The 15,528-nt window shown below is 35.5% G+C and overlaps 1 protein-coding gene across 3 annotated transcripts in view; it reads right to left on the reverse strand.

Moving 5' to 3' along the window:
- The window catches only part of AGL (amylo-alpha-1, 6-glucosidase, 4-alpha-glucanotransferase), a 65,169-nt gene that overhangs the window by 43,707 nt on the left and 5,934 nt on the right, over window positions 1–15,528 (reverse strand). For all 3 annotated transcript variants that reach the window (XM_067538385.1, XM_067538386.1, XM_067538387.1), the window contains exons 5-13: window positions 12,841–13,051; window positions 11,440–11,606; window positions 10,764–10,967; window positions 6,255–6,436; window positions 5,919–6,030; window positions 4,993–5,113; window positions 4,663–4,765; window positions 4,460–4,557; window positions 2,736–2,875 (exon numbers count right to left, since the gene is read on the reverse strand). In XM_067538385.1, the coding sequence (XP_067394486.1) occupies window positions 2,736–2,875; window positions 4,460–4,557; window positions 4,663–4,765; window positions 4,993–5,113; window positions 5,919–6,030; window positions 6,255–6,436; window positions 10,764–10,967; window positions 11,440–11,606; window positions 12,841–13,051 (1,338 nt within the window). The remainder of the gene's footprint in view (window positions 1–2,735; window positions 2,876–4,459; window positions 4,558–4,662; window positions 4,766–4,992; window positions 5,114–5,918; window positions 6,031–6,254; window positions 6,437–10,763; window positions 10,968–11,439; window positions 11,607–12,840; window positions 13,052–15,528) is intronic.

Here is a 15,528-nt window from a genome sequence, read left to right on the forward strand (position 1 = left end):
ACAAACCAATTCGTATTTTAAATCTCAGATGAGGTACAACAATAGTACATGCAATGGAATAAAGAAATAGTGTGCATTAAAATTAATAGTACTTCAAACTCCATGAAAGGTCTCCCTTTTTCTACAATCTTTTCCATGCTTTCAGTGATCTACAAAATAATAATTCTAATATTGACAGCAAATATTGACAGTGGACAGGTTCTTAGTGGTATCTCTGTATATAATATAAAGAGCCTCAATTTTTAACCTTAATCTGTTTTAGAAGCAGTTTCTATTCCTACTAATCTAGGATTACATTTTGAAAAAGCACCGGTCACTAAGATAACTTTGAAAATTGTACTCCTAATCAGTTTGTTTCATTTATTCCTTATTGCAGTCTTTTAGATGTGATAAATTGTGATTTTAAAACTTATAGTTATCTGTAAATTATGCTCTACTCTGCTGCATCACAAAAAAAAAAAAAAAAAGATTTTCTAGTATTTTAACAAGGCACAGTCCTTGAAGATTTTATTAATTAAAAGTATTTTGTCAGAGTCAGGTGAGGAAAAAGGTGTTTATGATCTACTGAATATATAAACAAGATGACATCTAATAAGGCTGCAGAAGCGACTTTGATTTTCAGCATCGGCTGTAAAGCTCCAGTTGGGTAATTGCTTACAACCATGCATAAAGAACACATTGTTCATCAGAGTGCAGAGTTATTTGAAATGAGGAGTTCTCATGGTTTGATTACTTTCATTCTACAATTACCTTTTTATTCTCACTGTTCTACTCAATTAGCAAATTAAAAAATGTTGAGTCATGGAACATAAGGAACTTTCTGCATACAGGATTAGTTTCTCAAGTGTATTACTTCAAAAACACTTCCTTCTGCTATTTTTGTGGTTGTGTCCCTCATTGTGAATTTTTCCCCAAAACATTTCCCCTGGCAAGTTGTGAACAATTGTTAACACTACTCCCTTTTCTGTGGTAGCAATGACACACTGACAGCCTGCGCCACACCTGTAGTTACCTGAGCATCATCACACAACGTCTGATCAGTGGAAGTGTGCAGTACATGGGGTTAGTGGCCCCCTAATTCAATCTGGTTTAGTGGAGAATACAAAGGCTTATCATATACAGTAGATCCTCAGAGTTACCAACACCAGAGTTACAAACTGACCAGTCAGCCACACACTTCATTTGGAAACAGAAGTACACAATCAGGCAGCCGCAGAGAGCAAAGAAAAAAGCAAATACACCAGTACTGTAGTGTTAAACGTAAACTACTAAAAAAATAAAGGAAAGGCAGCATTTTTCTTCTGCAGAGTAGTGTTTCAAAGCTGCATTAAGTTAATTTTCAATTGTAAATTTTTGACAGAACAACCATAATGTTTTGTTCAGAGTGACGAACATTTCAGAGCTACAAACAACCTCCATTGCAGAAGTGTTCGTAACTCTGAGGTTCTACTGTATTGAGATACATGTACCTACAAATACATTGAGTGAAATCCTGGCACCACTGAATTTAATGGTAAAATTCCCACTGATTTCAAAAGGGGCCAAGATTTCACCCATTTAGTGAAAACTAGACAATAGGAGATTGCATGTATTTGGCTAGTGCAGTTTATTTGCAAACAGGAAAGGACAGTCAATTGAAGGATGAGTAAAAAAGAATTACCTCCATATTGGGCCAACACGTATTATCTTCAGCTACTCCTTGACTTATTTATTTTAAATAAAATAGATACAGGAAAAAAGGGAAGTAAATTATTCTGTAACCATTAAGATCCACATACTGAAAGCATCTTTTGGCAGAGCTCTGATAGGCACTTAGTAAATTTATGAGTCTCCCTTTAAGGGTTAATAGATGCAATGATGTTGTCCATCAGCCAGACTTACAAAGTTTCCCCTCCATCTTTCTTTAGTATTGAAATCACTATTCTCAGTTTAGTCATTAGCAAACCTTTCATATATGAGCACAGAGGTGTGTCTTCATGTTCCAGTACAGATCTGCAGGCTGGGGTTGGGTGGGGAGTAAGAGAATTCAAGACCAGTGATCAGGCTTTGCAGGTGAAGATACAGTTTGGTTCCTGAACTGGAATTAAACTCCACTGCATTAGGCAAAACTTCCACTGCTCTGAGTTCTCATCAAATAAATTCTCAGATCATCAGTAGCTTTTATTTTAAGACAGTAGTTGGAGGGGAGGGGACACCTTGAAGGCCAACTGGAGGATCTGGCCCTTAAAGTTTGAATGTGTTTGAGCTATCTATATAGAAAAATACAGTCAGAATAAAAAAGAGGGAGGAAAACATTATGTTCAATTCTCCTAACTCAAATGTGGAAAAGATTTGTTTAAACTTAAACTGCATCCCTTCAAGTAGAGAGACCAAGCATAGAAAACTTCATTTAAAAGAGTGTTTCAGAAAAATCAAAATCATAATACAAGTCCATTTCTACCTATTCAGAAAGCAAAAGTGTTTTGCAGCTTAAAACTATAGCAGGTACTACTAGTGCTTGCTATAAACATGGAAAGAACAGTCAACAGTGCCCTGAGACTGAAAAAGTTATTTATATTGAAAGATCTCTCTCTAAATCCCAAAGTATTTTTAGTGTCACTAACATGCTGAATGGGAACACAAATGCTATATATTAGCACCATTTTCAATTAAAATGGCAAACTGTGTTGCAATAGATCTAGAAAAATGCCGTTTTTGCTTTATTTATAAAGTGATTTGAAATTCAGTTCACAAACCTGGTTCAGCAAAGTTTCTCAGAGGATCGTCTCCCATTACCCAACCATTATGAGCCAAGAAATGACAAGCTTTATCAGGCTGATGCATCAGAGGTTCTTCCTCTTCCAAGGTCATCTCTTTAAATGGATAAGTAAAGTATCTAGAGATTGCACAAATAACTTTAATTTTAAAGTGTATTTTAGTTTGTCTTAATTTTTGAAGACAATTGAAATACCTCTGCATTATAGATAGTTGCCTTGTATCAACCAGTAAGTTGCATGAAAACAGTTTTTGTTCATTTTAAAAAGTATCTGCTATTGCTAGAACATAAATGAAAGGCTATTTTTTGTTTCGCAACATATCTGGATAACTTGGGATGACAAGATCAGCTGTTAATGTATGATAATTCACTGATATTTTGAAAACGAAGGCCCACATTTTTAAAAGTATGTAGGAATTTACAGCCAACAGAATTTAGGCTCCTAAATGCCTAACTCTCTTTTGAAACTTAGATTAGACACCTAAACTAGTTATTGCACAAATGAGCACAGCAACATCTGAATACCTTTTAAAACTCTGGCCTTAACATCCCAATCCTGCAAAAACACATGCATGTTCTTCATGTATGCATGTAAGTAGTTCCATTTAAGTTTTATTTCATATTCCAACTTATGCTCAATAAGTAGGGATTTTGGGTCATCGTATCCTCCTTGGTTAGAATACTGCACTGCTTCCACACTAATGCAAAGATCCTATCAGCAGCGCACAGAGGTTCCCCTGCACAACTGCTTTCACTCAGCCCCCACCTCACATCCTTGCAAATTTACACTATGGGGCTTGAGTGGTGTAATTTTCCTGGGTCCCCCCAGATGAGCTCAATATGAACACCATGCAAACTCCTTTGGATTTCAATGGAGTCCTGAACACCATATCGTGTTCTCTAGAGCCATCCAATGTCCGCTTTTTTTGTTTGGTAGGATTTTATTCAATATTCTTACCCAGTTCAATCATTGCTAATAAAGTTGCTAACAAAGCATTGTCAGTGCTTAGTCTTACTAAGTGACCATTTGTTAATCTGTGTGGCTAAGAGAGGAGGTGAAAGATGGGGAAAGAGCTGCAAAGGCTTACAGTGTAGCTCAGAAGGTGAACTACTGGCCTGCAAAATTTCATTTTCAAAAACGGAAGATTTTAGTCTTAAAATTAGAGTAACCATTAAGTCAATCCCTGTAAGGATGGTATCCCATGTTATTATGATAAAAAGGCGAGCTTTACATAGAAGTTTAGTTTTACTGAATTTTGCATTCACCTCACCAGAGATGGTCTCTCCTCCACAGCCGTAAATGCTACTTGAACAAGCAGTTTACAAAAGAAACACTAACCCTCAGTGAAGTAAAGCTGAAGTCCAAACTCATACTTCCTCTACTAAAAAAATAAGTTTCACATAGTTTGGTTTCTAAGATACAAGACCTGATTCTTCTCTTCTTACACAATATTTATTCCATTGACCCTAGGGAAGCTACTCCCAATTTATATCAGCATAAAAGGTCCAATCTTGCAAGGTGCTCAATAGGACTGCTGAAGTTCACAAAAGATGAACTAATCAGCTCCTTGCAAGACTTGGCCCTAAAGATGATCAGTCAGGCCCATAATACTGTATGTAACATAAAATCTAGACGTTCTAGTCAATCCAAGAAAGTGCAATTTTTTTAAATGGGTTTTTGAGAGGAAGACAAAGATATAATACCTGGTAACTAAAGGGTATTTTCTACTAACAGGACCCTGTTTAGGACCATGGTCAGCCAGTCTCTCATAAGCCACAGTCTCCATAATACAGATGACTGCCTAGAAGTACATTAAATTAAATATTATTTTAAAAAATATATAATAAATTATTTATAATAAAAAAGCAAGCAAGAATTCAACATTCAAATGTAGCATTAGTAAGACCTGCTCTTGGTGGTAGTTAGTTTGCCGGAACTGCTCAGCATTTAATTCTTCAACTCTTTTTTGGAACCAGTTACAGCATTCTTCTATTGCAGCTGGCCCATTGCTAAACAAGAGAAAAACAGCAATTAAAAGCCATTAGGTTCAGATATCACTATACACGTGTCTAAACCTCCTAAGTTGAAAAATACCTTTGATTATAAATATATGTAACTCAAATATTGATGAATGAAAATTCTAATTCCCTCTCCCACCCAGAGCATATCATTTTACTAGATTTTTCATCTTAAAGTTACTTTCAGTTTCTCTTGTACAAACCCAATATTACAGTACCTATGTGGTATGAATGTTGCCAATGCGATATTCATGTCTACAGTACAGCCAAGTCGTTTATATTCGGGATCCTGAATTATTTGAAGACATTGGTTTGGATCAGATTTAGTTTTCCTATTACCTGAAGAAAAAAAATTTTAAACAAAATGTTGTAGAGTGGAAGTGCATAAAATAAATCTTAAAAAATACCAAAATACAGTTTTTGCTGTTCCAGTTTACCTAGAAACTGAAATATAGACATTAAGGGAGAAAAACCAGGTCTACTGAAGTTGACTGCAAGAATACCCACTGAATTCATTCGGGCCAGGATTTCAGCTCACGTCTTACAAAAATAAAGACTACTTTGTCTATCTTTCATCAATATGTACAATTGACAAGTATTTAAAGTTGGTCAGAACTGACAGAATTCAAGATGGATGCATGCTCAGATGCAAACCAAACAAAAAACCAAAACACAAAAAACCTCCCCCACACACCAAAAAAACAAAACCCATTATATTTTGTGGGTTTCTCGCAACACTGTCCGCTAACTACTACCTGTCTCATATATTGTACTATTTTTAGATATTCTCTATACTGCAATAAAAATGTCAGAAGAATTATATTTCTAACTGAATTAAATTGTAGTACACACACACACACACACACACACACACACACACACACACACACACACACACATATGGTTTCAATTCCTACTTCTTCTATTGTTGCTTTTTTCTAGATGAGTGAAATGGCAAACTATTGCCTTCCACACATCTTCTACACACCTAAGTTAAGACTTCCCACACCACAAGAGTTGGAAGATTGTTTCTACCTCCCCACCCCACTGTGTTTATAGTTTACATGCTAAGTTTCCCCAACAGCAGAAAAAGACAACATACAAATAAGTAATCTGTATACTTCAGTAACAGGCATATTTTTACCTTGAGTCAGAAGTGTTTTAAATTGCTGCACAGCTTTGGTAACATCTACTTGGAAAAATTCCCATAGTTTTATCTTGGGATAAATATTCTCCCAAATTATTTTACGGATACACTGTTAAAAAAAGAGTTAGTTTTATAAGAATTACTTATTGTAAAAGTATCAAATATTGCCATTAAAAAATAAGGTCTTCAGGCGACTGTCATCCTATATGTTTGAAAAACTTCAAGCACATTAATTTAGGCACTACCACAATATAAATAACTAAACGTTTCTTCATCCAGTTACATTGTTTATTACTACTACAAAGTACAATGCTACATTCCTCATCTACTTACATTCAGGTGATGGTCATTTTCAATTGAAGGAGGCAGTCCCTTATCTCTGTATTTCCCTTCAGCCACACTACAGGTTAAATGCCAGAGAGCCCTGTCTAAGATCCAGGCTGGTTTCAGGTGGGAAGAATTTACAAGATTATAACCACATTCTGGATGTACTCTAATCCATTCACTGTTCGCAGCTTATTAGGAAGGGGGAAAAAAATGAAATTAATTAATTAAACGAGCTCAATTATTTAACTTTTATACAAACATCTTAGGACCAAAACTAAGACAGCACAGGCGATTAAAAAAACAGTTCCTTTTCCAATGGAAGGTTTGACTTCAGTCAGTGCAGAATCAGGTCATGTGAAAGTGTGCATTCCACTAACATCTTTGATACCACTATAGAAAGTCAGTTGAGAAACAGGTATAACGTCTAGTATGGCAGAAAGAATTTTATATTTTTTGTTGAAAAACAACTCACACACTGGTTGCTAGGCATTATTACTCTCAAAATAGCTCCCTTGATATGTTTAAGGTCAAGCATATCATTTCACACCAAGTATGGTGCTAAAAATGGCCTAAAGATACAAGATGTTCCAAAGAAAGAGAACCTTCAGAGTAGTGATTTGGAGGACTGGGAAGGTGCAGGAGGGGTGAACCTGCAAGTGAGGAGTTATATAGGAACCTATGCTGTAAATAAATTTATCAGGCCACAAGACCAGGCAGGGTGATGGGAGAGGAGGCAAATCAGATCTTCATTGCGGAGCATTGCTACAGAGTAATGAGGGTATCCTTGACCCTGGTGCATGCAGCAAGCTGAATGACTCTTCAAATAAGACCTCTTCATCAGAGCTCCTGTTTTCTAAGACAAAGCTATGTAGTATATCTGAACTACATTCTGTGGCAGCAGAGAGAAAACACTGATTTTCTGTTTTAAATAAAATTTAAAAAGAACACAATACAGAAATCAAGGAGCCTTATCACAGAATTTGGGTGCAACCCACTGCAGTATACACAGGGCTGTGCCTGCAGTAATAGTCGGTACCCACACAAAGGGTGGAAGAGATTATAAACCACTGGGAGAATATGGAAGAGGAGAAGAGAAAGCATCTTCTTCTTTTTGGAAGAGTCCTAGACAGAGTTTCATAGAAAATGATAATTTTCATGAGATCTTTTGAACTAGTCTATGTAATTTAATAGAGCATTATAATTGCTCTAGAATGTTTCAAAAACCAAACAAAAATCATCACTACTAAATTTTCTATAGGATTTTTTTTTGGGGAGCAGTTTCATTCAATACTATTGGTTTCACCTCTATATAATTCTAACAGGATTTTTTGATGTGGGTTTTCTTACCACTGAACTGTTTTAGAAGAGTCATGGCAGACTGAAATAAAGCAAATGTGGTATATAACTCAAAGAAAGAGGAAAAAGGGATTGTGTCAGTTACTATCTACAAGTGATTTCTAAACTTGGTAAAACTGTGGAATAAATATTGAGAAAAGGTCAAAATCCCCTACTCACAACAGAACCACAAACAACATGGGCTGATTAATAAATAACTACCAAACTGTTTTTTAAGATTTCATTTTTTGTCAAAAGGAAAAGAAACAGTACTACTGCTCACTTTATAGTGTGTATAGTTCTTTCTTGTAATGGTAGGGGTCACTTAGAACATCTCAATATCATTTAGAAGTTGGCATTAAGCCATGAACAACTTACTCTTCACTGACTGTTTGACCTTTATAAACATGGAACTCCGCCATACACAACCAAAAACAGCCTGCTCACTTGAAAGTAACAGAGTGACATTACTTTGGGCCTTTAAAAGCTTCACTTGTAAATATTTTATATAGAATCTTGTTCAACATACATAAGCTACCTCAGACATCTGTATGAAAAATATTTTCTCTCTTTAAAAAGCAAAAAAGTTATCCTACTCTGCAGAGGAGCAAAGAGCATGATTGATGCTCCTAAAACAGACTTCTCCTTTGGCCTCAGAAACGATCGATTCTTTCCAACAAAAGATACGGCAGCAAAATGACGTAACTTTTCACTTGTTTCTGAGAGACTGCCCTTCTAGCCTAGAGAGAGGTGGTGAAGAAATTTCTAATCATTGTGATAAAGGAATTTTGAAGATTAATCTTCTCAATAATTGGAGTTTAATGAAAGAAACATTTCTAGAGAAACACTAGACAGAGCATTATTCTTGACAAACTATTCTTTTGTTAATGCAATAGATGAGAACATATATGCATATATGATTAGAAAATGTATAGATATAGGGTTTTTTCAGCAAATAATATATTCACCACAATATAAGCTTCATTTTAATAAAAGGAAGAATGAAAGGAAGGAAGGAATTTACTAGCCCATTCTGTTGTTAAGATTAGTTACAGAACTGAAATTAACACAATATTGTCTTTTTGAGTGTGCAGCCAGATGCACAAACAATAGCACTGAGACTTTTTCCTTTCATCTCAAATAAGTATTGACTCTGATGACTAGTTTGATTGACAGTACCACGTGAGAAAACCGATCTGGTAGCTATAGAATGGTGCAGGAGAACCAGCTTAGAGCTGTGAAAATGTAACAAATTTTCATCTGGTGGGACATGATAAGCTCCAGTCCTGCAAACATACGAGTGCATAACTTTTCTTACGTGAATAAAGATACACACATGTATAAGAGTTTGCAGAATCAGGGCCCAAGTTTTTAATTTAGATTTGGAAAAAGCTTGTTGTGGCAAGAATACCAGAGTAGGCCAGGAGTGTTTGTATGCTAGGAAAGCCAGATCTAAAGAAATAAACTACAAGTTTTGTTTTCTTTACATAGAGCTGCATTTTATGTAGAGAAATGATTGTGACACTAACATGTTTAACCATCTTACTGCTGATCCTGTTATCAGACATTTAATTAATGTTTGAGAGTACTGCATAAAACTAAGCCTGGTTTTTTTGAATACACAAACAGCCAAATAGTCTATCAAACTATTTTAATTAGTCAAATAATTAAGACGCTTCCCAGAACAGGCTTAGAATGAAAATATTCCAACTTAAATCTTTCTCACCAATTTATATAGAGGTGGAAAAAAAAAATTCCACCAACAGTAGTTTATCAGCAGCAAACATAAAATCATGGAATCTTTAAAATGCATACATATCTAACCAAGCCAAGTTTTTAAATGGTTGTCCTCACTTGCCTCCTCTTGGCCTCCCACTCCAACACTGTTTGCTGTTATGATTTGTATGTTATGTCCAAACTTGGGTGCTCACTTTCCAAATGTTCATGCGACTAGCTCTTACTCATGCGATTAACAGTTTGCAGGCTTCAGCCCTTCTATTTTACAGCCATTGGAGCAGGGACCATCTATTTAGCTATAAAACGCCATAAGCCACACTAATGGCGCCACAGAAATATTAAATACTGAACTATATGTAGATTATATTAGATCCCCTATAAAATAATGTACAGAGTTGGTACCAAGGACACACATGACTTTCTGAGCTGGGCACAGGAGTGTGGGGGGTTGGGGCAAGGGTTTTCCTTGGTACATTGATTATGGAAATGGCAGTCATTCATAACATCTGGGAGGATGTATATGATAGAATCAATCATACTCCCTTAAATATTCATGCTATTTCTAATCTGTTTTTGTTAGAAATCCCTACATTATTGCTCAATGGATCAAAGAAATGGTTCTTAAAAGCTTCTTGATGTCTCAGTAAATAGTACTGCAATGCTAGAAAGCATCGAAAGTTCCAAAAATAGCAGAGTAGTACAATGAGCTATGAGTAGCAGCTCTACAGAGTAGGTTATAAAAAACAGGAAGACTGAGAAGATATGGTCTATTTTTGCACTGTTATACAGAATAATTAAACTTCATAATTATTGGGATACAAAATTGATCCTGTCCTGTTACTAGTGTCAAAAACATATTCTTTGAACGACTCTTTTAAAAGTATTCTATGGACCTGTTCCATACTTTCTCCCTGCATCTGCCCCATTCACCCCCCCCCCTTTTGTTTTCCTTTTTTCCCCTCCCTCCCTTTTAGTATCCTAAAGTTGATGTGGCTTTTTAAAAAAAGAATAGCAAAGAACATTACACTTGTAACACAATATATTCCAGTGAATTTATGCCTGTCCTATGCCCTACAGTATATCAGAATATGGTTAGTATTGTGAAAATATAGACATATGCTGCATACTGGTGTACTATAGGTATATTGTTTCTATGAGGATCTCCTTAGATTTTTAGTGCTTTAAGTACCAATAAAGAATTCTCATTTTCCATCTGAATAGATACACTGTCCTTGAAAGATACAAGAGCTGCCCTAAACGTAAGGTATCTGTTCTCTTTATCTCTTCAGAGGGCAGATAAAGATGACTAAAGTTCCTTAAGTCTTGTAAAAGATCTAGTCAAGGCAAAAAAATCATGGAATAATGGAATAACCAGATTAGCTCCGAGACTGTGTTACTGAGTTGGCAACAAGAAGCATCAAGATAGTATAACAAAAATCATACCAGTATGATTGTAGACTACGTCTGTTATACAAAGCATATTCCATTCATTTTTCATTTTTTCCACTAGGTTTCCTATATTGCTCCAAGTACACTTTTTATTTGGACTTGAAAAGTCAGGATTCACTTCTAACTGATCAGCCAGAGAGTAGCATGATCTAGATAGTCCAAGTTTTTGCAATGGTGTAAAATGAATCATGTTGTAACCTACAAAATGACAAGGATAAGATCTGTTAATACAAGGAAAAAGTTACAATGAAGATAAGAGGAAATTTTATGATAATATAAATTGTACAATTATAGAATGTACTGAAAACAAAACTTTTCAAATAAGAGACACGTTTCAGGGTAAGATTTAAACCATCCTATAGCCCCATCCCCTATCCATGGTTCCAATCAATTCTACAAAGCTTCATATCTATGAAACAAATTAAACCACCTAAAAATTTAGATCACATATTTTAAAAAGTGATTCCCAAATACTTGCTCTTCAAAGCAAATATTTTAGTAATCAGATTGGTTTGCTCTGTAGTGTGTTCAACATTGGATTCAGTTTCATAACAAACTGCAAACTACAAAAAGATACATTAACTGTATGATGATACTGGAAGAACTTGAACAGTATACATTTAAACTGTGTCCCTTTAAAAATGATCTTTACAGAGTATGTGGTTATTACCTGATTCTTTTGCAACTTTAAGGCGATCTTCCCATTCCTCAAATGGTCCCAGACACTTAGCTAAGAATGTCTGGAGCGTAACACAGTCCAAATGCAAGACATGATTATCAGCTCCAACACGCAAAATAGGGTCCACAACTATGTAACCTCCACCACTTTTCTCATTTCTAGAATAAATAGAATCTATTAACTAGTGGAAAAGCAAATGCCCACTGCACCAGCCATTTCTAATGCCAGAAACCATTGTTTTTGTAGATAACTCTGACTATATCTTCAAGAAATTCCTCTACTCAGCAATTTAACAGAATGAAACAGAGTATTCCGAAAACATGATCATTACAAGTAGTATAACTGATGGTGAAAAATTATAAATATGCACCAACATTTTTCTTCTGACACTGGATCCAGGATGAGATCCTAGAAGAGTTTTATGGTCCTGATCAGCCACAATGGTTTATCAGGTCCCTAAGCTATCAGCTCTTAGAAACAATGGTAATAACTGAGGTACAACACACTACAGATTGATTGCATTAGACTTCATTTTTAAAAAACACTGAATTCTGATTACCATCTTACTTTTATTCTTACGCTGTCAGATCCTCAAAACACACACTAAAGTTAGAGGTGAATGGGCTAATGTTGCATAGCTTTTGACCATGATCATTTCTAGCTCTGGCAGTTGCTAGATGTCAGAATTGAGCGGAACAAAAAGTAAGACACGTAATCAAAACAACTTGGTTTTAGTGTCTGATCTCTCACAACCTTCCAAATTTATTAATGAATTATTTGTATGTAGCATTAGACTACTGGTGGCTCTGAAACTGCAGGTATGGATTTCCTTTCCAACATTCATTAAATAGAAGATTAAATTTGTTCTGAGACTTCTCAAAACACTGCTGCATCAAAAATATTACTCTACCACCATATCTTGCATCCTTTGTGGACAGTCCTTAGCAGAGTCCAATGGCTGCACTGATAAGTAAGATGATAATTCCGTTTCCATATGTCTTAGTAGGGCTGTAAGCGGCTAAACATTTAAACGGTAAGCAGGCTAAGCAGCGGTCTTACTGTTTACTAATTAGTTTAAACGTTGCTCTGGGGTGACGCAGGAGGCACCGAGCCCAGCGCAGCTCCTCCCAAGCAAGAGCTGCCCAGCTGCGGCTCTGCACTCATGGGGGGGGGAGGAGCCACCCTGGGCTCAGCTCCTCCCTGCCAAGCATGGGCTGCCAGCACAGACCTCCCACCCCATGTGCATTTAACCATTTAAACATTCTATTTTTAGAAGTTTAACTGGATTGTTAATTAAACAAATTTTTACATCCCTACTTCCTAGGTCAAGACAGATACATGGAGAAGTGAGGGGAAGACTGCAGTTTTCAATATGTAAGAAGCTTCACTTACTCATGACTAAAATAATACTGGTATGATCCAGAAATTTGGAGATCCAGTTTACAATATTTGTCAGAATCATCTTCTCTTCCAGTTGGATTGTGCCATGACAGTGCCCAGAACTTGTGGCGATTAAATAATTCTCCAGAAGCTGGGTAATTAGAGTACACTGTAACATGCTTGCCTTGTAACGTTGGGCCCAGTCGGAATTGCAGTTCAAAACCTCAACAGAAAAGAGTTATTTTTTTTTTTAAAAAAATCTCATTTATTAAAAATTGAAGACTAAATATTTTGATTTATTATTGTGATTCACAATACAAGATTTTAAATTAATAGGTGCATACTGTAATTCTAAATAGGTGTGTTGGGTATGCAGTTGTGAAAAAGTTTTTCTTTTATTGTCATTTCTTAACAAGAGGTAATGATGCTGTAATAATTATTTTTGCTTCTCTGATATTGTTACTATTCAACACCAACCAGAACCCTAAAACAAATAATTAACTACTACTACTAATAATAATAATTAAATATCCCTCTTCAGAGCACTCTATTTCTGCTCAAATAAAATACATTAACTAAAAAGGTCTGGAAAGAGTTATTCATTGTAGTTTTAGAAGAATTGTGATGTAACAGGAGTATTAGTAACTAAACAGTGACTTCATTTTTAATAGGTAATATATACAGACAGTACACAAACATTTTTTAATTTAAAAGGGACAATGTCAACTTAAACCCCCATACTTTAAGTATTTTTTTTTTTAAACTTGTAATACTCAATGTTACTATAATTGACACCTGGAAAATAGAGTGGGGGAAGAAAGCTATTTTTCTCTAGTCGGTTTCTCTTTGCAGGTTTAGCAGCATTTTCTGTCTAGTCAGTTTCTTCTATTTATGTGAATTTTTCACAAAGCAACAGAGAAAGAAAAAAAAATTAAATATAAAAACACAATAGGGAAATAGGATTCTCAGACCACATACACTGGCACAGGAATTTGGGAATATATAGCGCTTGAATTTACTTTTTACTTCTTAATTTTTTTTAAACTGACAAGGTTCGAAGTTGACAGACATGCTTTAAATTTAACTGAACTAAGAAGATATCTCTTTGCGAAAAATGGAAAACCAGACTTGTAAAAATATCTAAAATATTTTCACATTTCATGGAATATTCCAGCTAAACAAACCCTAAAACCTTTACAGTTTTGAAAATGTAAATGAAGTCACGGACAGAAGCCTGCAATTTACAGCTTGGACAGCTACCTTTGCATGGAGCCTCACTGACTTCCATGGTGCAGCAGCACGACAAATTGTAAATTGGAAGACTGAGGCTTTAAACTCTAAAATGGAAACATTTGTCCGCAATCCTGTAATCTGACCCACTCAGGTGAACAACTTGCCCACATGGAATCTCATTTAAGCCACCAGATCTCAGTGCAAGTGTGTGCCTGAATGAATCAGACTGTGGTCTTAAAAGCATGGTTTCCTCACGTGAGTAAAATTAGACCGATGTAAGCACTTGCAAGGTAATAGCCATTGTTGATTGAGGCCCCAATCTTGCAAATGACTATATCCACACGCAGTCATGCACCCTTGCAGAGCCACAGTGACTTCAATAGACAGTCAGCTGCAGGACTCAGAATCCACGACCTTTTAAAAATAAGCTTTTTTATTCATTCTTCAGTTTAAAAGCAAAATACTCGCTGTTCTGTCTTCCTGGTAAGAAAGTTTTGCACATAGTTTAAAGAGGAGGTAAACCAATCATGGATTAGAAAAAGAGTTTAAAACTGTGCTGTAACTTGTAAAAAAGTTAAACAGTTGAATCACACTATCCTGATTAAATAAAAAAGTTGCTCAACAAGTGGAATTGTGCCCAGCATGAACAAATATCAGATTTCGGCCAAATATATTTAAATCACTCATACCAAAGAAGTTTACACTATCTGTTACTACACTATCATCCATTAAACATAAAAAAGAAACACACATCCTTCAAGTACATAATAATGCAAAGGCTTATCAACAGTTTCAGGATTTGGGTGCCTATAAACTAAAAACCTAGCTAATTTGGTTGCAAAAATTGTACAGAAAAATCACACTTAGAAAGTTCAGGCAATTTCTCCTCACTAATCTTGACAGTTGGTTACTGAGTCTGCTAAAATTAGATCAGAGCACAGGGTTATTTGCCTTTGATATCTTATTTCCTATAGTAACAGTACTGATACCAGGAATGCTTTGCCTACATTAGCTATGCTCTGCCTCAAATAGCTGTCACTTCAGGCCATTTGAAATGTATGGCTTTCAAATCCTCAACAGCCCCCAAACAAAGCTTAAATAGCCTAGAAAAAAGTTAATAATGGAGGTCAGAACTGACTCTGCACTTTGTTCATTAATGATAAAAGTTTCTGGTAAGTCCACATACTAATCATTCAGCAAATTCTGAAATCAAAGTATTTAAGCAAACTTCTGGTTCTAGAGAAGGGCAAAAAAAAAGTTTTGCTATTCTGAAGGTATTTAGAAAGTAAGTTCATAAATCAACCATTCTTAGACAATATTTTTTAAATCTTCCTGGTGAAAGTTAAAAGAACTTTTACTGTTGCCTGTTTTTTTAAAAAAAAAAAAAAAAAAAAAAAAAAAAAAGAAACAGCATGCAAGAAAGAATAAAGACAACAGATAACATTTTCTTCTTAAACAGTTTATGGG

This window comes from Emydura macquarii, unplaced genomic scaffold (genome assembly GCF_026122565.2).
Source record: "Emydura macquarii macquarii isolate MOO-44397 ecotype Brisbane River unplaced genomic scaffold, CSIRO-AGI_Emac_v2 contig_480, whole genome shotgun sequence".
In the NCBI taxonomy this organism is placed as follows: Eukaryota; Metazoa; Chordata; order Testudines; family Chelidae; genus Emydura; species Emydura macquarii.